This window comes from Dermacentor albipictus, unplaced genomic scaffold (assembly GCF_038994185.2).
Source record: "Dermacentor albipictus isolate Rhodes 1998 colony unplaced genomic scaffold, USDA_Dalb.pri_finalv2 scaffold_14, whole genome shotgun sequence".
Classification (NCBI taxonomy): domain Eukaryota; kingdom Metazoa; phylum Arthropoda; class Arachnida; order Ixodida; family Ixodidae; genus Dermacentor; species Dermacentor albipictus.
In genome coordinates this window covers 1,867,819-1,891,408 of record NW_027225568.1, presented here as the reverse complement: position 1 = coordinate 1,891,408, position 23,590 = coordinate 1,867,819, and the positions used below count along the sequence as shown (strand labels likewise).

The 23,590-nt window shown below is 42.6% G+C and overlaps 1 protein-coding gene across 11 annotated transcripts in view; it reads right to left on the bottom strand.

The window, feature by feature from the left end:
• The window catches only part of roq (RING finger and CCCH-type zinc finger domain-containing protein roquin), a 151,078-nt gene that overhangs the window by 67,928 nt on the left and 59,560 nt on the right, over nt 1-23,590 (bottom strand). For 3 of the 11 annotated variants that reach the window (XM_065447687.2, XM_065447686.2, XM_065447685.1), the window contains exons 7-10: nt 22,566-22,601; nt 20,098-20,154; nt 16,720-16,755; nt 11,013-11,096 (exon numbers count right to left, since the gene is read on the bottom strand). In XM_065447687.2, the coding sequence (XP_065303759.1) occupies nt 11,013-11,096; nt 16,720-16,755; nt 20,098-20,154; nt 22,566-22,601 (213 nt within the window). The remainder of the gene's footprint in view (nt 1-11,012; nt 11,097-16,719; nt 16,756-20,097; nt 20,155-22,565; nt 22,602-23,590) is intronic. The other 8 variants (XM_065447690.1, XM_065447689.2, XM_065447693.1 and 5 more) reach the window with 5 other exon arrangements.

Here is a 23,590-nt window from a genome sequence, read left to right as displayed (position 1 = left end):
ATGCCGATTCCAACACCCCGGCTGTACTGGCTGTCCCACATGCCACTTGGCAGTTGGTATAATAGCGTTTTCTACTGGTCATCTGGAGCGACCTCTGTAATCCTGGAATGAGTGCTCGAATTTCACCCATCTGAATCTGCCAGCGGACTGCAAATATGCTCCGCAGTGGATCATGCCAGAAGCTTTTGCGCACATGTCACAGAAACCGACTTCCACTCAGTACATTTTCACAACAACAGTCGCTATCCCAAAACAAGTAGAAGTGACATATGCTTTATATACCCAAATCTGCATTAAGCAACTGAGGAAGTGAGAGGATCCAGCACAGAGCGAATTCAGCCAAAACGACCATGGATAGCGCAAACCCACTCCAGATCAACCAGGGAAATCTATATTCACCACCATGGAGCAAAACATCCTGCTACAGATCAACTAGTGAAAAACACCATAAACGCCCCCCACTCGCTGCAATGCCTTGTTCTCAACGCTTCAATGCGTAATGCCAGGGCAAAACCTGAACGCCTCCTGGGTGCACACATACTTCATGTTGAAATCACTACAGTAAAACCTTATTGACTCAGATTTCATAGGACCAAATCAAAGGGCCAAATTAACCGAATGTATAGTTATCGAGGGCATTAAGCAAATAATAAACAAATGCTGCCTACACCCATGCGCCTTTATTTACAGAATAAATCAAAATCAGAATCAGAATCTGTTTTTATTAAGATCATTAGAAAGATTACAAGTTGTTAATATTCAGAAGGAGGTTCCGAAGTCAAAGACTGCAAAGGGACCTCCTTCACAAAGTGAACGTAATAAAACAAAAGTACTACAGCAGTTTCAACAAATTGTTAACATAGAAAAATTACAGGTTTTAGTATGAATAGCATGATTGAAGAATTACATATGCATAAATGTCATAAAAGAAAGCACTGTAACACAATCTCGTTGACAACTGATAAAGTAACAGTGTAGATGATGTGACGAACACAGTATAATTTGCTAACTCGAATATATATGTGAGGCAAAAACGGAAACCTAGCGGTATGGCAATGAAAATGAAATGAAGGCACCCTGAAAGAATGGTTGTGAGTATGGACTAGGCATCAGTATTCCACAGAATGTAATCTTTTAGTTGTTTTTTGAATTTGTGAATTTTAAGTGCTTTTATGTATAATGATAGTGTGTTCCAGAATGCGATAGAAGAAAAATGGATGCTCTGTTTGCCATAATTATAATGTATTCTAGGTAAAATGAAGTTCATATTTATTGCAAACCTGGTAATATTAGTATTTAATAGGGAAGATTGTGGTAAGCTATCGCATCGTGTGTAATTGATTTGACGGAACAAAAAGGTACCTAGATTATATTTAACGAGTTGTGTGACTGTAAGAATGTGATTAGTTTGTAAAAGATATGAGGCATTGTTGTTATATGGGCTAAATGTAATTATCCTAATAGCCTGATTCTGTAGGATTTGCAATGAGTTTAAATGGGTTACGTGTTTCCCCAGCAAGTAACACAGTAGTTAATGTGGGAATGAATAAATGAAAAGTACAATGATAGTAATATTTGATGGTCAAATATGTTTTGTGCTGTTATAAGTATCCTAATCCCGTAGGTAATCTTCTGTTTTAGTTTGGTTAAGTGTTCAGTAAATTTAAGATGTTTGTCTACTTCTATGCCAAGATAATTGCATGAAAAACTTGCAGGGATAGGACTTCCGCCCAAAAAGATAGGAGGAATGGAGTGAAGTGTTCGTTGGTGGGAAGTGAATATAATAAATTTTGTTTCCGACATGTGAATACAATAAACTTTGTTCGACGTGTGACGTATAAAAAAATAAAAGCGGGCCCAATATGGAACCCTGGGGCACGCCAGTATTAGTGAACATGGTTTTAGGATGAACGCCTGAAATGGTTACTAGCTGCATTCTGTCTGTGAATTAATTTTGTAGTAACAAGAGTGCTGGGCCAGTAATTCCCAGTGATTCAAGCTTACGAAATAAGATGCGGTCATTTATTTTCTCAAACGCTTTGCTTAAATCTACAAATACTGAAGCTGCATAATTCCCTTCATCAATAGCGAGTTTTAGTTGATCAGTTAAAGCAACGAAAGCCAGTTCGGTCGAGTAACCCGAGCAAAAGCCATATTGGAATGGTGAGACAATGTTAAATTTTGTAAGGTTTTTAGTTAAACGCTTTTCTATTAGCTTTTCGATTACCTTACTAAAGAAAGGTAATACACAGGTGGGGCGATAATTGGAAATTAAAGAGCAGTCACCTTTCTTAAAAATTGGGGTGATCTTGCTTTATTTTAGTTCTTGTGGGAAACTGCCTGATTTAAACATGAAGTTGATTATGTCTGCAAGGACATCACTTATTAAGGGTGCAATTAATTTGTCGTGTGTGTATCATGGCCATGCACGCTTATATCGCCTTCCGTTTCTCTACCACGGTTGTGCTTTAAAACCACGGCGCTGCAATTTTGCTTCAGAGACTTTCCTTTCCTTCCTTCTTCTCCGCCCTTAAACTGGCTCTCTTAACTACTACACGCAGAGACAAAGCAACAGCGCGCGCATTAGATCCCATAGATGAGATGAATATTTACAATTATTATTTGGGTTATAATTATATTCGAGTGCTGATTGCTGTGCTATCGTTTGTTAACGAAGCTTTCCCTCAAGTCTAAATATTTTAAGGCAGTTTGTCGTGTGCGTATCATGGCCACGCACGCTTATATCGCCTTCCGTTTTTCTACCACGGTTGCGCTTTAAAACCACGGCGCTGCAATTTTGCTTCAGAGACTTTCCTTTCCTTCCTTCTTCTCCGCCCTTAAACTGGTTCTCTTAACTACTACACGCAGAGACAAAGCAACAGCGCGTGCATGCGATCCCGCAGAATGAGATGAATATATACATATATATATATATATATATATATATATATATATATATATATATATATATATATATATATATGACATCATCAGTCATAGCTCTCGTAGTATAGCCCTCCCTCTGGGCCGTTTCCTTTTTTTTTCTTTCGGAAGTAGTCCTATTAGGGTTATTATAATTACACGAAGGTATTTCGCCCTCGTCAGCAGCAGTCCTTGGGGTAGTTATTCTGGCGGCTAGCTTCCCACGCTATGCGTGCCGCCCTCGCACCTGTTTAAGCTTTTCCTAGACGCTAGAGTTATACTATGTCCGCGCAACCTTGAGCGATCCGAAAGCGCGTTTTTCCCTCTTGGCCAGCGGAGAAGGGAGGCTTTGTTCCGGCCGCAGAGCCCTCCACGTCTCAGTAAGGCACCTGGTGGTGGTCTCGTGCGGACCATGCCCTCTCGGTGAGCGCATATTCCCCCTCATCTTTTAAGAGGTTCAATGCCTACAAGCATTTGTCTTGCAAACCATATTTATTTCAAGGGAATTTTCCACGTCTCAATAATTTCTCTCGTCGTATTCGAGTGCTGATTGCCGTGTTATAGTTTGTTAACGAAGCTTTCCCTCAAGTCTAAATATTTTAAGGCAGTTTTCCTAGTCTCTAAAGCCGCTCGAGTTCGCTCTTCTCCTCGGGCGGCCATTTTTCCAAGAAAGTATGCCTCCCAACCACTCAGACAACATCAGTCCAATCAGTTCCAACCACTATCGCGGACAACATTAGTCCCTTTCCACGTAAGTATGAGGCTCAGAGCAGGAGCTATGGCGCTTGAAAGTAACCTGAGGCCTGACGAACCAACCGACTGAGCTATCTTTCCGGGCAACATCCAAGGGTCACGAGTTCAAATCACCTGTTATGTTCCTCCCCCTCCTCTTTTTTCTTTTTTTTCTTTCTTTTTAATGTCTTTTCCTTTATTTTATCACTGTACGGGAACCCTCCTAAAAAAAAGAAATTATATATATCCTCAATTATTTATGGCCACACATGTGCAGGTCATAAATACCAGGTTCTCTAGCCAAGTGCCATCTGTGCGGTATAACCGAGCTCACATTGGTCCACCTTGACTGATCAAATAGGGCACCACTGTAGGTTAAATGAGGCGTACAACTCCTGCAGGACCCGCCGTGGTTGCTCAGTGGCTATGGTGTTAGACTGCTGAGCACGAGGTCGCGGGATCGGATCCCGGCCACGGCGGCCGCATTTCGATGGGGGCGAAATGCGAAAACACCCGTGTACTTAGAATTAGGTGCACGTTAAAGAACCTCAGGTGGTCGAAATTTCCGGAGTCCTCCACTACGGCGTGCCTCATAATCAGAAAGTGGTTTTGTCATGTAAAACCCCATAATTTAATTTTTTAATTTAACTCCTGCGGGGACGGTAGAGTATTCGCCTCCCGTGCAAGAGGACCGTGGTTCAAATCCCGGTGCCGCGCAATTGTCCACCGGAATATACAAAAAAAAAACGTGTGTTGAGAAAATTGCACAAACAGGCCTGGAGTGCGGCCTGATCCCGGTGACCAGAACCGGTAACGCACTCTCTCACCAGAGCAGGATTGGCCACCCTGGTGCAGTACTTGGCCACAAACTCCTATAGGAATACAACAATCAAACCCCGGCCCTCAGTCCCCAGCAGCCGCGAAGCAACTGACCACGGCGGCGGTCAGATCTGTGATGCAGCAGAGGGTGCTAAGAATACCTGGCTCTGGACAGGCCGCCATTGGAATCTGAACCTGGCAACTTTCAACCTTAGAACGTTGTCTAGTGAGGCAAGTCTAGCAGTGTTACTGGAGGAATTAGAGGTTAGTAAATGGGATATAATAGGGCTCAGTGAGGTTAGGAGGACAAAAGAAGCATATACAGTGCTAAAAAGCGGGCACGTACTGTGCTACCGGGGCTTAGCAGAGAGACGAGAACTAGGAGTCGGATTACTGATTAATAAGGAAATAGTTGGTAACATACAGGAATTCTATAGCATTAACGAGAGGGTGGCAGGTCTTGTGAAACTTAATAAGAGGTACAAATTGAAGGTGGTACAAGTCTATGCCCCTACATGAAGTCATGATGACCAGGAAGTTGAAAGCTTTTATGAAGACGTGGAATCGGCAATGGGTAAAGTCATACAAAATACACTATACTGATGGGCGACTTCAATGCCAGGGTAGGCAAGAAGCAGGCTGGAGACAAGTCAGTGGGGGAATATGGCATAGGCTCTAGGAATAGCAGAGGAGAGTTATTAGTAGAGTTTGCAGAACAGAATAATATGCGGATAATGAATACCTTTTTCCGCAAGCGGGTTAGCCGAAAGTGGACGTGGAGGAGCCCGAATGGTGAGACTAGAAATGAAATCGACTTCATACTCTGCGCGAACCCTACATCTTGTATGAACAAGATGTAGACGTGCTCGGCAAGGTACGCTGCAGTGACCATAGGATGGTAAGAACTCGAATTAGCCTAGACTTGAGGAGGGAATGGAAGAAACTGGTACACAAGAAGCCAACCAATGAGTTAGCACTAAGAGGGAAACTAGAGGAATTCCGGATCAAGCTACAGAACAGGTATTCGGCTTTAACTTAGGAAGAGGACCTTAAGTGTTGAAGCAATGAACGACAATCTCATGGGCATCATTAAGGAGTGCGCAATAGAAGTCGGTGGTAACGCCGTTAGACAGGAAACCAGTAAGCTATCGCAGGAGACGAAAGATCTTATCAAGAAACGTCAATATATGAAAGCCTCTAACCCTACAGCTAGAATAGAACTGGCAGAACTTTCTAAGTTAATCAACAAGCGTAAGACAGCGGACATCAGGAACTATAATATGGATAGAATTGAACAGGCTCTCAGGAATGGAGGAAGCCTAAAAACAGTGAAGAAGAAACTAGGAATAGGCAAGAATCAGATGTGTGCGTTAAGAGACAAATCCGGCAATATCGTTACTAATATAGATGAGATAGTTCCAAGTGGCTGAGGAGTTTTATAGAGATTTATACAGTACCAGTGGCACCCATGACGGTAGTGGAAGAGAGAATAGCCTAGAGGAATTCGAAATCCCACAGGTAACGCCAGAAGTAAAGAAAGCCTTAGGAGCTATGCAAAAGGGGAAGGCAGCTGGGGAGGATCAGGTATCAGCAGATTTGTTGAAGGATGGTGGTCAGATTGTTCTAGAGAAACTGGCCACCCTGTATACACAATGCCCCATAACCTCGAGCGTACTGGAATCTTGGAAGAACGCTAACATAATCCTAATCCATAAGAAAGGGGACGCCAAAGACTTGAAAAATTATAGACCGATCAGCTTACTGTTCGTTGCCTACAAAGTATTTACTAAAGTAATCGCAAATAGAATCGGGAACACCTTAGACTTCTGTCAACCAAAGGACCAGGCAGGATTCTGTAAAGGCTACTCAACAATAGACCATATTCACACTGTCAATCAAGTGATAGAGAAATGTGCAGAATATAACCAACCCTTATAAATAGTTTTCATTGATTACGAGAAAGCGTTTGATTCAGTCCAAACCTCAGCAGTCATGGAGGCATTACGGAATCGAGGTTCGGGGTATAGATGAGCCATATGTAAATATACTGGAAGATATCTATAGCGGCTCCACAGCCACCGTAGTACTCCACAAAAAAAGCAACAAAATCCCTAAAAAGAAAGGCGTCAGACAGGGAGATACGATCTCTCCAATGCTATTCACAGCATGTTTACAGGAGGTATTCAGAGACCTGGAGTGGGAAGAATTGGGGTTAAAGTTGATAGAGAATACCTTAGCAACTTGCGATTCACTGATGATATTGCCTTGCTTAGTAACTCAGGAGACCAATTGCAATGCATGCTCATTGACCTGGAGAGGCAAAGCAGAAGGGTGGGTCTGAAAATTAATCTGCAGAAAACTAAAGTAATGTTTAACAGTCTCGGAAGAGAACAGCAGTTTACGATAGGTAGCGAGGCACTGGAAGTGGTAAGGGAATACATCTACTTAGGGCAGGTAGTGACCACAGATCCGGATCATGAGACTGAAATAACCAGAAGAATAAGAATGGGCTGGGGTGCGTTTGGCAGGCATTCTCAAATCATGAACAGCAGGTTGCCACTATCCCTCAAAAGGAAAGTGTATAACAGCTGTGTGTTACCAGTACTCACATATGGGGCAGAAACCTGGAGGCTTACGAAAAGGGTTCTGCTGAAATTGAGGACGACGCAACGAGCTATGGAAAGAAGAATGATGGGTGTAACGTTAAGGGATAAGAAAAGAGCAGACTGGGTGAGGCAACAAACGCGGGTAAATGACATCTTAGTTGAAATCAAGAAAAAGAAATGGGCATGGGCCGGATATGTAATGAGGAGGGAAGATAACCGATGGTCATTAAGGGTTACGGACTGGATTCCAAGGGAAGGGAAGCGTAGCAGGGGGCGGCAGAAAGTTAGGTGGGCGGATGACATTAAGACGTTTGCAGGGACAACATGGCCACAATTAGTACATGACCGGATTAGTTGGAGAAGTATGGGAGAGGCCTTTGCCCTGCAGTGGGCGTAACTGGGCTGCTGCTTATGATGATGATGATGATGAATTTTATATGGGAAGGGTGTAACTTATCGATGCCAGCGCCGGTTATTTTCATGTTGTTTATAATGTTTAGAACTTCCTGGGATGTAGTTGGAAGTAAAAAGAAAGAATGTGGCAGGCGCTGGGGCACGGGATAGTCATACGCAGGTGACTGTAGCCCACTGCTAAAGACAAAATCAGCAAACAGCATCAGCTATTTCTTTGGCGGTCTTGTACATCTTACCCTGACAAGCAATTTCTGTTATAGCTTCGCGATTATTTGCCCTGTTTAAGAAGGAGTTAACAATTTCCCATTTCTTTTTTACTTTTTTGCCGCATTCCAAAATTTTACTTTCGTACCATGTTTTTTTTTAGCTTTTTTTCAATGTGGCAGAAAGCTGGTTAGAAAACTTTTTGTACCGAATGGCTAAATTCTTGTTAAATGGCTGTCGTTTGGTTTTCTTATAAAGATTATCCGTTTTGCGCATTAAAGCTAAGAGCTTATCTGTTATCCATGGATTCTGAGGCGACGCGTACTTCTTTTTGCATTTAACTTGAACGAAATGATGATCAAAACATGACTTAAGCATAGAGATAAATTGGGCAAATTCTTTTTGTGGATCACTTGTAGAAAAGATTGGGGACCAGTCAAGGTTCGACACGGCGTCAAAGAATTTGTCTAGTATAAACTTCGTGTACGTGATTTTTTCGGAGCCATGAGTATAGTGAAAGTTTGAAAATATAGGATAGTGATCAGTTATGTCGGTCATTATAACACCTGCATCTGGTACATACGCCAAATTTGATAATGCATGGTCAATTAATGTACCTATGGGGTGGTTAGCACATCGTGTCAGTATCTTAATTAAACATTGATAACCAACGCTGTTAAAACAATCAGAATAATGTAAAGCATTAGTAGACATACTATCAGCGAGGTTAATGTTGATGTCGCGTATAATTATTACATTTTTGTTTTCATCTGCTAGCAGTCCCATGACGTTATGGAGAGCAGTACAGAAATCTATTGCTGATGACGAGGGTGAACGATATATGCAACCAATTATTAGGTCATTGTTGTCTATGTTGAGGAAGTCATTTTTGAGTTCAATCCAAACGTCTTCACAATTAGTTAGATTAAGTTCAAGATCGTTCCTTCGGTTGTAAGTAATATCTGAATAGATATACAGCGCTGCGCCGCCATGGTTGCTGCATGGACGATTGGAATATTCAGGAACAAAACTAGAAAAACAGAAAAGGTGTTTATCGTGCTCGCTCAACCAAGTTTCAGGTACTCCGATGACCGAAAATGGGAAGGTGAATGAAGAAACGAGATCGGAGAATTCATCGAAGTGCTTGCGCAGACTGTGCGCATTCAAGTGCAAGAAAGATCGCTGATGATTTGAAAGAAGATTGTTTAACTCGTTAGCTGTTAGATAGGACAAAATTGTGAGACTTGCCTAGGTGACAGGCGTGGCGCAAGGTGGATTAGAGTTAGGTTATCACTGAAAGGTCGGATTCGGTTGCGATGCGAAAGACGCGGCTTTCAGTTGTTTTCCGGGCCTTGATTTGACAGTTGTCTGTCCACAGAAATCTCCAGTTCTTCGTTTTTTTCAGACCCAAGGCTTTACAAAAGAGAGCTTTGTTTTCAAGTGTTAAATGTTCATTAACGAAGACAGGGTTCTCTTTTGCTGTTGCGAGGCCAATATCACTCAGGCAGAGTCTAGCTTTCCGTGCTTTCGTGATGAACTCAGCTTTCTTCGTTCTCGAGCAGAAGCGAGCGATGATATCCTTATGTTCTGTTTTAGTAGGAACATGGTGAACAACGTCAAGGTCAGTGGCCGTTACTGGGCAACCAATTCTGTTGCCAATAGTTTGTATGACTGTCGCACAGTCCTCTCCTTGTGTGCAAGGAATGCCCTTAATCTCGACGTTGCTTAATCGAGAATATTGCTCCAGTTCGCCAACTTTCTTTGCAAGAGTGTTGTTGTCTGCTTGTAAAGCTTTGTTTTCGGCTTTTAGCTCATTTTCAGCACTCAGCTTTTTGACGAGTTTGTTTAGAAATTCCACGCTAGTTTCCAAAGTATCAGTTCTTTTCTTAAGTTCTACGACGTCTATGCCTGAATTGCTCGCCCTCAGCAGAAATTTCCCAAAAATGTCATCAAGAAGTTTTTTGCTTACGTTTCCAAGCTTGGATTCAATGTCATCAATTCTTTTGGCAAGCTCCGCATTTGTAGGCATTCTTCACTGACCAGACCCGGAAGGCCGCGCGAGACGACGCAAGCTTGGCAGTACAAGTTAACACAAGTTCAGCAGCAATGTTTGGCAGCAGCTGCAGCAATATTAGAATTACAAATGACAACGATACATACGCATATGACTAGCCTGCGGATGCAAAGAACGTTGGTCAGTTGCTTCTATTTCACACAAAATCAGTACAGAAGCAGCAATTCTTGTCATCTCATGACTGATTAGTGCTCGCATCAGCAAGGGTCTTATGAATTCCTTCGCAGTTGGGCCCGTTTGGCCATTGCACAAGTCCTGCATTTTCATCCAAGTAGGCATACGTTTCACTAGCACTGGCACATCCCAATTATATTTTTGCCCGTGAGAGTGTTGGCAACAGATAGTCCATCCATTGCGATGTAGCCACGGTAGAATCGGTCTTCTTTCTCAACAGCTTCTGCCATGTTTCTGACACTGAGCCAAGTCAAAAGGGAACTACTGCCCACCGTAACCACTGCGACCAAAACCATAGTCGCTATCAATGCGATCATGCATGACGACCATGCAGTTTTGAAGGGATGCAGCCAACATGTGCACAGAGTAGGAACAAAACTACTGTTTGCCACGAACCATGGTCATTAATCGACACAATTGGGGATGGTGACTATGCAGTTATGAAGGCATGTGCAGCTAACGCAGCGTCACATGCAGTGCTAAATGCATGAATTCACAAATAGACACTAAACGTTTACCGTTTTTGTCATTCCCATCTGGTTTCCGTTCATGATTATGGCGATGCGGACTCGGCCACTTCATTTCAATTGGCGACTAGCACCAATTCTGCTCTTTTGCACGGCACCTTTGCGGTGCTCTGGGCTCATCTCGCTATAATAGTTGTCCAAATTAACTGGTGTACGACCAAATATGTGCAAATTAATGAGGGTTTGATGCCATTAAATAATCCATATGCCTGCCAAAGGACGAGCCTGGATTACCTGGTTTTCCAAACTAATGAGGGTCAAATTAACGAGGTTCCACTGTATGCCCAAAAGCCACAAGTCTGACAATGCAATAGGACAAGAGCTTTTCTCCGTAAAAGAAATACCACTGTTACGAACTAATCAATGCGCTGCACATTATTTGTAAGCCTAATTAGTATTAGAGTCTGCAACTAAGCTCAAAAGCCTGTGAGCCTCAGTTTAGTTCCCCCTAGATGAACTGCTAAGTCTGTCTTGACAAAAGTTCCAACTTCGAGCATATTCTCTCTTCAAGGATATTTGCATCGTGCACATGGCACTTACCTAGTACTGGCAGTCCTGCCGTCATTGCTGACAGAAGGCTTGGGCATATCTACAGATGTCCTTGGGGGCCGCCTTGCACGGTACCTGCAGTAATCGTTTGGTGTGCACCATTATAACCAAGCAAGTAGTCAGTTTCGACAGGTTTCAACACAGCGAAGCTTTTAAGAACTGCGTGCAATGTGAATACTGTAATAATTTTAGGCATTTCAGCAGCACTTCTGCAAGAGTGGAAGTACTGTATATGCCCAAGTAAAGGCTGCATTCATTAAAGAGCCACATCCCAAACTTAGGAGCCCAATCCAAAAAGTCAAAAGAGACACTGCACATTGCATGTGGTGCATTCATTGTTGTGAAAAGCTTTAGAGTAACATGCATATCTAACGCGATGGATGGCACAGAGGACGCCTATCTATGAGTGTGCTGCTGAACAGAGCCTAAGCAGCAGCAAGAGGACTAAACAGTCATCATGTGCGTCAGCGTCCATGCGTAAACTATTAAATGTGTTATGAAAACAATTGAATTCACTCTTTTGGTTCAAAGGGATTGTGGCAATTAAGCACAGAAGAAAAAAATAGCACTGAACAGGCCAACCCCATGTAAGAGCCACACCTCAAGGTCACAAAAAAGAAAAAGAAAAAGAGTGCGGCCATTACACGAGTGTATACATCATGCTCTGGAGGTGATAGGGATCAACAAAAGCAGCTCATGCGCAAGATGGGTTCCGTGCATACATCTCATACTTAACTAAAGTTTTTGGCAGCAATGTTTTCAGATGGTAATGTTCCCCTACCAAAGGCTTGCAAAACAGGGCTTAAACAAAGGGCTCTAAGAATGTTCCCCATGTGGCAGAATCACCAGTGTACAGTGAGCATCAAAACTTTATGGAGCACAACTATGAGAAAGCATTGAATTTCCAAGCAATTTGCATCCGTAGCCAGTAAAATTGTAAAACAATACATTGTTATACATTATGCATTATTACAGGCCAAATGCCAGTCTTCGTGCTCAGGCTGCAGAAATGTTCAGCTTTTTCTCGCACCCTGTGGCCATAAAGTTTGGGCGTCAACTGTATCGTCAGCATAAATTCATTCATTAACACATAATTAGATGTAAGTGCAATATGCATTCACTCAGCAGCTGGGTCCTAAGCTTGTAGTCTGAGAGGTGCATTTTGGGTTTATGCCACTGCTACAAATACAGGTGAACCCAGAAACACAATGATGCATTCCAGTTTTCTACTTGTTCACAACGCAGAACTTGGAAAGATTAACCCTTTAAGGCGCCTTGTACACAATTGTGTACATTGTACTTCTGGTGTTTTTTTTCACGTTTAGGGCGCGCAATTTTCTATTAGGTTGGCTTTAGCGCATTCCCAAACTTTAAACTGACAACCATGTGCATTTTGGGCGCCATCTGTCGCATTTCGGTGAAGATGTCCATATCAAAACAAGAAATGGCGGACGCTGGAGCAGCAAAGAGCGGTGAGTCAAGTTCTTATTTTTTTAGAGCCGCTTTTTTTTATTGTAGCAAGCGAAAAAAATTAGACGCGTTTGTGCATTATATGAAGTACCGAGGAGTGATAATTTCATCCATTCTGAGGAGATGACCGAACGCTAACGCTCGCACGCGCATGTGTACACGATTGTGTACAAGGCGCCGTGGTCGCTGCAGAAATGAAGAACGCTGAGAGTTGCTTTGATTTTCTTTCCAGGTTTTTTGGCCATTCATCGTTCTTTCTACAGTGCAAACAAGCATAAGAAAACCCAAAAGACAGCTGAAAGGCTTTTGGAGCTCATTGCTGATAAATGTTTCAGACGTCGGGGAAAGTGACGAAGAAGAAGCCACGTGTGAAGCGACCGACGCCTGCGTTGCGGCTGTGTTCACCAACCTCACAGAAGAGGAAGATGCTGCTGCAGGGGAAACGCAAGCTGAAGAAGTGGACACTGAGAGTACTTTTTCCTTTTGTGAACCTGGGTACCTGCAATTCTTTGCTGGACTACCACCGTGACAATCAAACGCTGCCTAGAGCTAAACTCCTATATTTGATGAATTTTCGCTTGCAAGCTGCCGAAGCATTAAGTTGGTACTACCCGAGAAAAAGCGTGGAAGGCCTTCTCTTGCAGAGATCCAAGCACCACAACAAAAGACAGGGCAAAAAAGCAAGAATATCACTTCCTTGCACCGACGCGCACTACAACTACTTTGACCATTGGCCCGAATCCCGCGACCAGAAGGTGCGAATTAGGTGCAAGCTCGAGAAGTGCACACGAGGCGCCCGGATATTCTGCATGAAATGCACCGTGCCACTGTGCCTGACGAAAGAGAGAAATTGCTTCCTCGCATTCCACAAGTGAATTTTGTGACCACCGAGGCGCTGTGTACACAATTGTGTACGATGTTGCAAATAATAAAGTTTCATGATAACTTTCAGGAATTCAATGGTTTTGTGTTTCTTAGGTCTTAAAAAGAATGTTTATATATAAAAAGATTTTTTTCTATGCATAATTGCAAGTGGTGCCTGAAAGGGTTAAGCTGGCAGCTGTCTAATAAAGGAGCCCAAAGCACTACTGTCTGCCTTTTTCTTTACTAGCTCTCATCAATACCACGCTCAATGTGTTTCCTGTTGCACAAGAGCAATACAGTGCATAGTGGGGAAACACAGCAACAGCCACACAAGAATATGAGTTGAGAAGGAGGGCCACAACTTGAGAGCACAATGTTGTAATCGCATGCAGCTCTTTCTGAAACAGGGTACTTCAATATATTTTGTGGACAAATTGTCAGAACCTCTGTCCACTTTTTCCGTATAGGAAAAAACATACAAAAGTACACTGACAGAGAGGTGATAACAGTGAAACGTGGAACACACAACAGGTGAATAACAATTAGAATTACAATAAAAGCTTGGTTGAAAAAGTTGAACTTAGATGAAAAGTGCATTTTTCCGAACTCAAGGCCTTGACTAGAGAGAGTGTGAGGTCAAGTTATCATTAGCATGAGTTTTTTAGAGTTTGCGCTTTCTCCGCAACATGCCTTCAGACGCACGAAAAGGCTTTCCAAAAACATTTTAGTTTAAATATCCAGAACATTACTTCACACACTTTCATCAAAGGAAACCTTATTTTGTACACAATTCACAAAGAATAAGAGAAGGCACTTCCTGATGAATGCTTCCAGATGAAACAATGTTTCACCAGCCAGCCAAAGCAGCTACTCTGTTATGCTTCACACACCTTCACAGCACTGTGCATATTGGTACATTAAAGAAGCCAGACAAAACAGCAGGACAGGACTAGGTCATTGACACACTGAAAAAAAAAAAAGTCTGACCCCGAGTGACATGTACTGTTAAATTGAGCACCCACTGTGTGGCACCAGCACTACAATTCAAACTTGAGTGCAAGGAAGATGTGCCAATGACTGGGCATTGCATTAGTGCACACTGTAGCGTGAGGCAAGCATCTGCCAGATTCCAACAGCATTTTTCAAAGCAGACTATGATGAATGCCAACCAAAATAGGTGGCCCAAAACAGGTGAGCTCCAAGGGATGCAGCAGTGGAGGGACCCAGATTATTTCAAACCACGTGGCTTCCTTTACTGCACTTGGCACATGGAAAAAGTGCTCCACAGTGTCCACGCTATGCCACAGTGAAGGTTTGCGCCTTGTATGCATAGTCCTAGCCGCAGTGTCACGAATTGTAAGGCTGGCTAAGATACTGCACGACCAAACTAGCATCCCACTAACAGTGACGCAGATCACCTGTAGTGCAGGCACAAGAAGCACAGATGTTGTGGCACATGCTGCTCCTCTTTTCAGAGGTGGCTCTTTTCCACTCACACCTGCACTATCCCATCCAGCACTGACCTGAACACATGCCCGGTGCAGATCTACCAACGTCAGAATATGAAAAACACTGCAGCCAAAGCCCCAAAAATATTAAAATTTGGTGAAAGGTACTAAACAGTGGTTTATTACTCAACATGTTAACTGTTTATTAAAGACCTGCTGACTTTTTTCTGTAGGGATGCTGTGATCAGGCACTCTGCTCTAAAGTAACAGTGAGAATGATCTAGGCCACAAACAGAATTGTTTATAATGTATTCACTTGACAGCAGCCAAAATTCCAGTTATTAATTTATTCTGTAAGTTTGTGCCACTACTGGGGGGCTACAAAAAATCAAGCTAGGAAGAATCAGAGCGACTGCATCTGTACTCTTTAGAAGACAGTTTTTCTCAAAACTAGACTAGTGAAAACTCGCGTCGATACGACAATTGTGAACAATTAACACACCTAAGACATATCTGTCCAAGATTGGGTATTTTATGATAAAGTCATAAGAGTTGCCAGTTATGCAAGTAGGTCATCAATATATTTTTCTAACTGTGAAATAGAGGAGCTTTTGTAGCTAGTTTTCAATACTGCAATGAATAAATTTTACATTACCTCTTTCACAAATTTTCCTTTTTTGAACAGTCAGCCCATTTTGCTTGGTGTATATTATACTGTGCTACTTTTGTGTGTATATTGTAGCGTGTATTATATTTCATTATTTTATAACACGTATTACATTTTGCATGCTGACACTTAGCCGCCTCGTTTTGCTAAGAGGTGGTGCGAGTCAAGCAGAGTTTCAAATCACAGCTTTTTTCCCACCTTCCATGCCACAGTTTTTTCTTAATGTGTGTGTGTGTCAGAGCAATGTACTAACATGATTGTGGTGAAAATAAACTCAAACTCAAGTATCCTTGGACCTTCCAGCTAAACACAGAAATTCATCTTGGCCTAGCCCATGCTTTCTCAAGCGTGCATCGTCATGAGCCAAACTCTGAATCATGGAAAGAGTGACATCAGTGTCTCATTGCTTTGTTTAATCCGGGTGGATCACAGAAGACCCCAGAATAGCAGACATGCATGCCTTACTACAGGTATGTGCATTCTGCCTACAACACGACTCAACTGAAAGATGTGGGAATATATTTGTTTATGCCGACCTCACACACACACCCCCTGTATCATGACAGTGGAATGATGTGCTGCACGTCTACCTCATTCTTGGGTATTAGCCTAAGGAAAGCACAAATAAACAACAACACACAACACAGACAGGTTTGGTGCCTAATAACACCCCAAATTCTTTAATATAACCAACCCAGCCTGTGAGTAAGCCAAAGTGGTGAGCAGCAGGAAAGAACATACACGCCTGCAATTTCAGTACGGCACACACATGCCCTTCCATGGTCTCAAAACCACATGCACCACTGGGAAATCACACAAGGTACCTCAGGCAACACACGTAAGAGATATCTGTCTGAGACATTACTACTCTGCACATCAAAGCCTAAATAGATGTGCTGCTCATGACGAAAGGAAGAGGCTGCAAAGCAGTGGTCACAATTTGCGAGACAAACATCCTTGCAGATCGTGCGGCAAATAACACCGACCAAATGGTTTTCACAGAAAAAAAAAAAAATTCTTACAACCCATGTAGCAAAAGTCACACTCCAGAAAGTCACAAGTTACCTTATCCAGGAAAATATGCTTCAAACGCCGAGTTCTGATTTTCCAGTCAGTAAGAAGAGCATCATAAAGTGCTCATCAGTTAAGCAGGAAGTACAATTTACCACTTACATTCCATAGAGTAGGTTCTTTGCAGATGTGGTACTGTAACAACATGGGTTAACAATACTTGCACCCAACAACTTACTTTCTGAATCTGTTGTCAGAACGGGGAGGTGGTTTTCTGTTAATGGCAAGAAAACATCATGAGTGCTATCACCTTGTAGCCTGCAGCTTTGCTATGCTAAATGTTAAATGCATCTACAATCAAGACTTACAACTAGCAGCCCTGACAATTCAAGTTTTTTCATCAGCTGCAGTAAGTGCAGATACTGTATTTTCATTGTTCTATGTCTATAAGACTGAATGGAGCATTGAGACCCAGAAATACATAATTTTTAGACAACCACCTATCAAATTTGCCACATCTTAAAATGATATTGTGCTGCAGATAGAACTAGAGTACCCCACAACTGCAGTACTAACTCTTATTGGACACAAGAATTCTGTTCAGCCTCTAATATTTAGTCATGCAAGTTTAGACAATTCTCGTGTCATAACAAAACTGCTCCTAAGACCACATACTCCCATACATTCCCTCGCAAGAAACAACCAGTGTAGTCCAAAACTGGGAACCAGTGCCACATACGCAATCTCAAAGGATCCCCACAACACTTTTTACACGCTGCAAACTTTTCATGGCTGTCAAATAATGCCACCTCAGACACCTTCTCTCTGCCAGAGAAGTTTCATATTGCTAACAATATTAGCCGAGATCATGATCATCGTTCATTTATGCATGGCTTCAAGAGGCTAACAAACTCATTCCCCTCACCAGGCTATTGACAATTAGTCTTCAGCATAATTATGAAAAGCCAAACATTGCCCTCCATCACATCTGAAACTTTCTTCATCCTTGTTTATCATTCAACCAATGTAAGCTGCCACTCAACGCAGGTGAGGGCGATGATCTCCCCAGTGGCAGCATGTAACTTATTGTATCTCATCACACAGCCCGGGTTGGTCATAGCTCAATAGTGAGGGTAGTGTGCAGTGCTCAAAACCCTCACTAAGTTCACTGCGTGCATTTCTTTAAGCATTATCTTTCTCTCCGTCACCCTTCTCACAGTTTTTTCTATCAATTACATGGCCATACTGACTGTTCGTAGAGCCTAAAGCCTACGCTGCATCACCTTAAGGAGGGTGGAGATTTTAGCTCCAGCCACTTAAGTAAGCCCACTCAGTCCTTTTAATGTTACAAAAATATGATCTAGGTGGGTTCAGCTATAGCACAAAAAGAAGGGGGGGGGGGCGCACACAGGCATTACAGCTACATATGTTGTCTCTCCAGTTCCAAACAAGGTTGCCCAATAATCTCCTCTCATCAGAGAGAGAAAACGGAGATGCTGAATACCCTCTGCACAACATGCCACAACATACACACTCTCTTTGCAGAAATCCTACCCAGACTCCCTGACCAACAAAGGGCTAAAATAGCCAATCTGCAGGCATGTACATCAGTAACAATGCTTCCTGCTCATGACCATGTACTCCTATCAACCCTCAAGCCTCACTGCGGGGCAGGCCTGCCTTCGGAGAATTGGCAGGCTGGCATTAGAGACATCTCTTTGGGTAGCTGGTTTTCCCTATCATTTTCTTCAGGGGAAAACTGAAAAATCACGAAAAAGTCAATTTTTGAAAAACAATAGTTTTGAGTTGTATGTCTCATAAACCACCTGTTCTGTAATTATTAGCACTTAATTCAACCGCAAAGTAAAAAAAAAGCTACTTTTGAGGCCACCGCGGCCTTAAGAAAACATGCCCAATATCGAAATGAAGACAAACTTAGCGCATGAGCCATTCCCTGCCCATGCGGCCTGCCCGCGGCACCTTGTGTCGTTTTGACCGTGAACTCTCGTCTCTGTTTTGCAACCTTGCAAAATGGCACCGGCGGCGCTTCAAATCCCACGGGCCAAAGCGCGCCTGCCATTGGCTGCTGCACGGGCGGCGGCGGCGCCTGCTCCCTTCGATGCCGCGCCCGTCGCGCTCGTGTCGTTTCCTCTTGTTCCGTCCGCCTCGACAGACGTCCGATTGTGAGCTGCTTATTGCCTTGCGCAATCTTTTAGATTATTTTCTCAGCTTTTTTTTTTTTTTCACTCGTTCTGTGGCCTTCACCTTCATTGGCGATGCTGGCAACGAAGCCCAAGACAGTGCAAATGTTCAGTGCACGGAAGCGCGATATGAGACTTGTATGAGCATCGAACTTCGATCTCCCGCAGCGAGTGCCGACTGCGTAGACACTTGCAGCGGCGGAAGCGTGCTGTCGGCTGTCACCAGTCGAGAATCCGACACATTGAGTGTGCCTGGAGCCGCAAGAGCTAATTAGAGGCTCTTCTAGAACTTTCTAATAAAAACACATGTGTCAACTTTAAGGTCCATTTTCTCAGAATGGATTTTTTCACTAGTAGTGGTGCTGGGGAAGGCGATATCTCAAGAACTGCTTTTCAGATTTGTGTGCCGTTTTTTTTTATTCCGTTCCTGAATGACTTTGACAGGGTGTAACAAGCTTCTTTCTTTTTGAAATGTTGTGCAGTTAATTTATAATAAGCAATTAATTTTTGATGAATGTGGTCATTAGTGGCTACATCAAATTCAAAGTTGTGTTAAACATTTTCGGAGAGAAAATAAAAAAAAAGGCTTTGTAGCCCCCTGGGATATCTATTAAGGGATCATCACAGTGAATTTCTGCTTCCTACGATGTCCTGGGATTTCTACAGGCTCTTCCTCAAGCATACATATGAACCCCCTAGTTAAACCTCAATAACTCTGGAACTAATAAACACAGCTTGATGAAACATTGCAGTTCCTCATAGCTTGGTGATGTAAACATGCCCTGAAAGTTTAATCGGGATATCTTAAAAAATAAAAAGCTTGGTCTCCGGGGTAGCCTTTTCCAGCCAACTGAATTACCCAGTCGCAATTAAAAAAAAAAAAAGAACCTGCCTTCCACTGGTCCTCAGGAACGAACACTTCCAAAGCTGTACATGGGCTATGAGAAATGTAAAGTAGGGGGCTCCAGACTGATTGTCTGACCACCTGGGGTTCCTAATGTACACATAAATACTTAAAGCACCTTTGTATTCTGCCATAGCCACTGAGGCATTCTATACACTCCCCCCGTCCTCCCACTCCCTGCTGTCTGTATGGAAATTCTTTGTATGGAAAATTCATTCAGTGTGTAAGTTGCACACTAACGAAGGCATTTAGCAACCACCACTGGAGAGCAGGTGTCAGCCTTTGCTTGATCTGTGGGTTTCCTACAATGCTGATGCTGGGAATGCAATGTGCTGTGCCGTGTCCAATGTACACGGAACAACAATTTGAACCTAACTAGGCGATACACACACACACAAAAGCCTGCATAAGGGCCTTTTAATGAAACATGCCTTCAACTTGCGAACCGGTTTCTATGTTAATGGCCAGACAAGAGATTACACCAAAAATTCAAAGACATATCACTGCGCACCTTTCAGTTGGCTGCGAATTCTGCACAGGAGTACTGTGCTTTTTCGAGGTGAAGACTCTGGGCAGGAGCAAACATAAAACAGCACATGAACTTCTAGAAGCTTTTTAGGAAACAAAAAGAGGGCGACACGACTGCAGCTCTAATATAACGAAGCAAGGTGTGAGACCGGGCTAGTTGGTAATCTACTATATGCAGGGCATGACAGCAGAGAAAGGACGAAATGGTACAACATATGTCCTTTGCCTGCATGCCGCACTGCATATCGTAAAATATAAGCACTACATTTGTGTCACCTGCTGTGCATGCAAAATATTCTGGGAGAACCCATCTCACAATGACTGTCGACAGTAACGCGTTTAGCATTGAATCAATATAGCGGCACAGCGTATTGCCACCGTCGAAACGAGTTATGTATGAGGCGTGTACTGTAGCAGGACTCCTCTTCTGCACTTCCTTAATAGCACTCGGCACCATCTAGCGGTGCCACCGCGAAGCCTGTGCATGGCCTCCGAAAGGCATGGCGTGCTGGTGCATGCAAATGCTCACAAACACATCATGCGACAGCCAGGTTTTTCTCTCACACATTTTTCCAGACACACTGCGTCACCTAGTGACGCTGCCGTGAAGTCCACGCGTGGCCTCTGCAATGAGAAGCGTGGCTTGCCAGTGCATTCAAACGCTGAGAACTGTTCCCTCGCTTGCTGCACAATAAGTGGCAAAAACTCAGTGACCCAAGTTGGCGAAAGGTTCAGCGAAGAGCGGCACATACCCAGTACATTCAGTGCGCAGCTCACTAAAGCGCTGGCGTGAAAGACGTTCATTGAAAAGCAACACATGCCTAGAGCACTTATGCCGCAGCCTTTTGCTAAAGCATCTGGCTGCTGTCCTCGAGGAACCTTTATGACAGGAGTTTGATTCTGCTTGGCATCGAAGAAATTTAAGGAATCTTTTTAGAAGGTGCTTCAGACATACATTTCCACACTGTATAACAGTTTATGTGCTCGTGTTTTCTTTACCGAGTGCATATGTGGACTTAATAATGACCTTACCCTTTCTGCAATGATCCCAGTAGGGGCTGACAGTATAAATACATGAATAAATGAATGAATGAATGAATGAATGAATGAATGAATGAATGAATAAATAAATAAATAAATAAATAAATAAATAAATAAATAAATAAATAAATAAAATAACTTTGTATCATGCTTGGGACCCAGTAGAAGCTCATACACATGCACTCTGGCTTCATAGCCTCAGCTGTAGCGTCGAGAATGTCACCACATCACTTACTGGTATCATAAAACTGTACAAGCTGTTTTGACTTGCTACGTCAAGCTGGAAAGGTGGCTGGCAAGGATGTCGCTATAGCTGAGATAATCAATTATCACATTCATACTGCTCACAATTAAGTCTATTCAATTTGAGAGCAAGCCAGCCAGTGCCGTGCAAGTCTTCCAATTTTGCCTGCTTCCTACTAAACAATGACAAAAAGAACACAGAAGTTAGCAAGGCAGAAATGACCAAGTTTTGACTTTTTCCATGGCAATCCGAAGCTTTATAGTGCAAATACAGTCAGAAAAAGAAAATTTTAACATGCAAATTAAATAATCGACTATTGAGAAATGAAATTATAATTAAACGAGTTGCACAAGGTGACAGCAAACACTGCATCGGTTCTATTTACGCCATATTTGTTGAAAGCCGAACCAACATTAGTTCAAACACCATGTATAAGAGAAGCAGGATCCCATTTTAGCCTGCAATATGTAAACATTCTATATTGCAAAGCCTCATTATGCTCCAGGCTGACCAGCATACACAATACCAACAGCCTAAGTCAAACATGCTAGTGGAATGATGAGGGATTTCTTTCATCAGTGATAATCATGCTACATTATTAACAGTGCAATCGTATTAACAAAACAGGTCTATGGATGATTATTAGTGCACTGTAGCACGTGTGGTCAAAATTCACAGCAACATTGTAAAACTTAAATACTCAAAGTCGAAAAAATTGTTTGTGCAAAAGGCACATGTGTCAGTGCCCTTTGTGGCATTGATAAAGACATGAATTACACTGAATATTCACGAAGATAATCACTTTAAAATGCAGATGTGTAAGTCTATCGTTATCTCACATGGCTGATAACTAGTTATAAGTTTTTGAAGTATAAGCAATATTAGAACTACCGTGCATTCTCTCTTTTGTTCTCACTAAAATTTTCAGCCGACAGTGAAAAGTTTAGCCGGGGAACGTTACATACATCTTCCAATTTCTTTAGCATACATTGCTGAATGTGTCAAGTGGAGCACGTCGAGCCTCAAGAGTCACAGCCGCGCTCCATTTGTGCAAAGTGAGGAGAAGTATAATCATAGACTTTTCACTGCTTGCTACTGAACGCTGCAAAAACTCAAAACCAAAATGACTACAGAGTTTCAGTAGGTCACCAGATTACGCAACTTACTTTCTGTACCGGTTTTGTCGGACATAAGGTGGTTTTCTGTTAAACAGCAACAGAAAGGAGAAAAAAGAAAAGGTAAGTAGCTGCTACATTGCAAGGCCATCATTTACCATGCACAACAACGTAAGTAGTATTCAATGATGTATCAGTCCAGTGGTTCAAAGAAGCAGGTTTCTTTACCTTTTCAAAAGGTCCACCAACCAATTATCGGACATTTTTTTATTGAAACTAAATCAGCTGGGTCAATAGCAATGAAGTTAACAACTGCAGGCATAAAATTTATGCCAAGATTGTTTCTCTACAAGCGTACGCAGAAGCCCTTACAGCTTAACATTTTAAATGCGACAATAAAAATTGACATGAACAATTTTTCTAATTGCTGTGCTCAAAACTTACATTCACAATGCAAGTGTCCTGTGCAGTGTACATATCAGTGATGATCTCAATGATGCAATTTCAGTTAAGTTTGGGGTAACTTTTTTATTTCAAGTCTTGGCCTTAACCGTTTCCGTACCACGCCCATTGGGTATTGTTGGCCCGCTAACGATGGTTTGAAACACTGCTTTCGAGACCTTCCGTGCGCTCAAGGACACTCTGCACCATAGGACATGAAGGAGGAGAACTATACACTCATTTTCTAAGCACTTGATTTTTTCCGTGCCAGGCAATAATTTTTGAATGGACTCCGAAGTTTCCCGATCATCAAAGTAGAAAGCAAAAATGGCCACCTCTGGGAGCAGCGTGCGCGCTTCAAAAAATCGCAGATCTCACGATTCCGCTGCGTTTGCGGCCGATTTGATCGATGAATCGAGCAGCAGCGAGCATGAGGATGCTAACTTTTTGTTGGACTTTGACTCTGCGAGCGACAACAATGCAAGCCTGCCTGGAACATCGGTGGCCGCAGCCTGGCACGCCAAACTTTAGTGCTTGAGCTTAAATCTTTGTAGTGGAATACCTGCTCAATTAATCATTTAGAGTTTCTCGGAAATAGTGCCAATTAGACTGCAATACATTTTGAACATCTCATT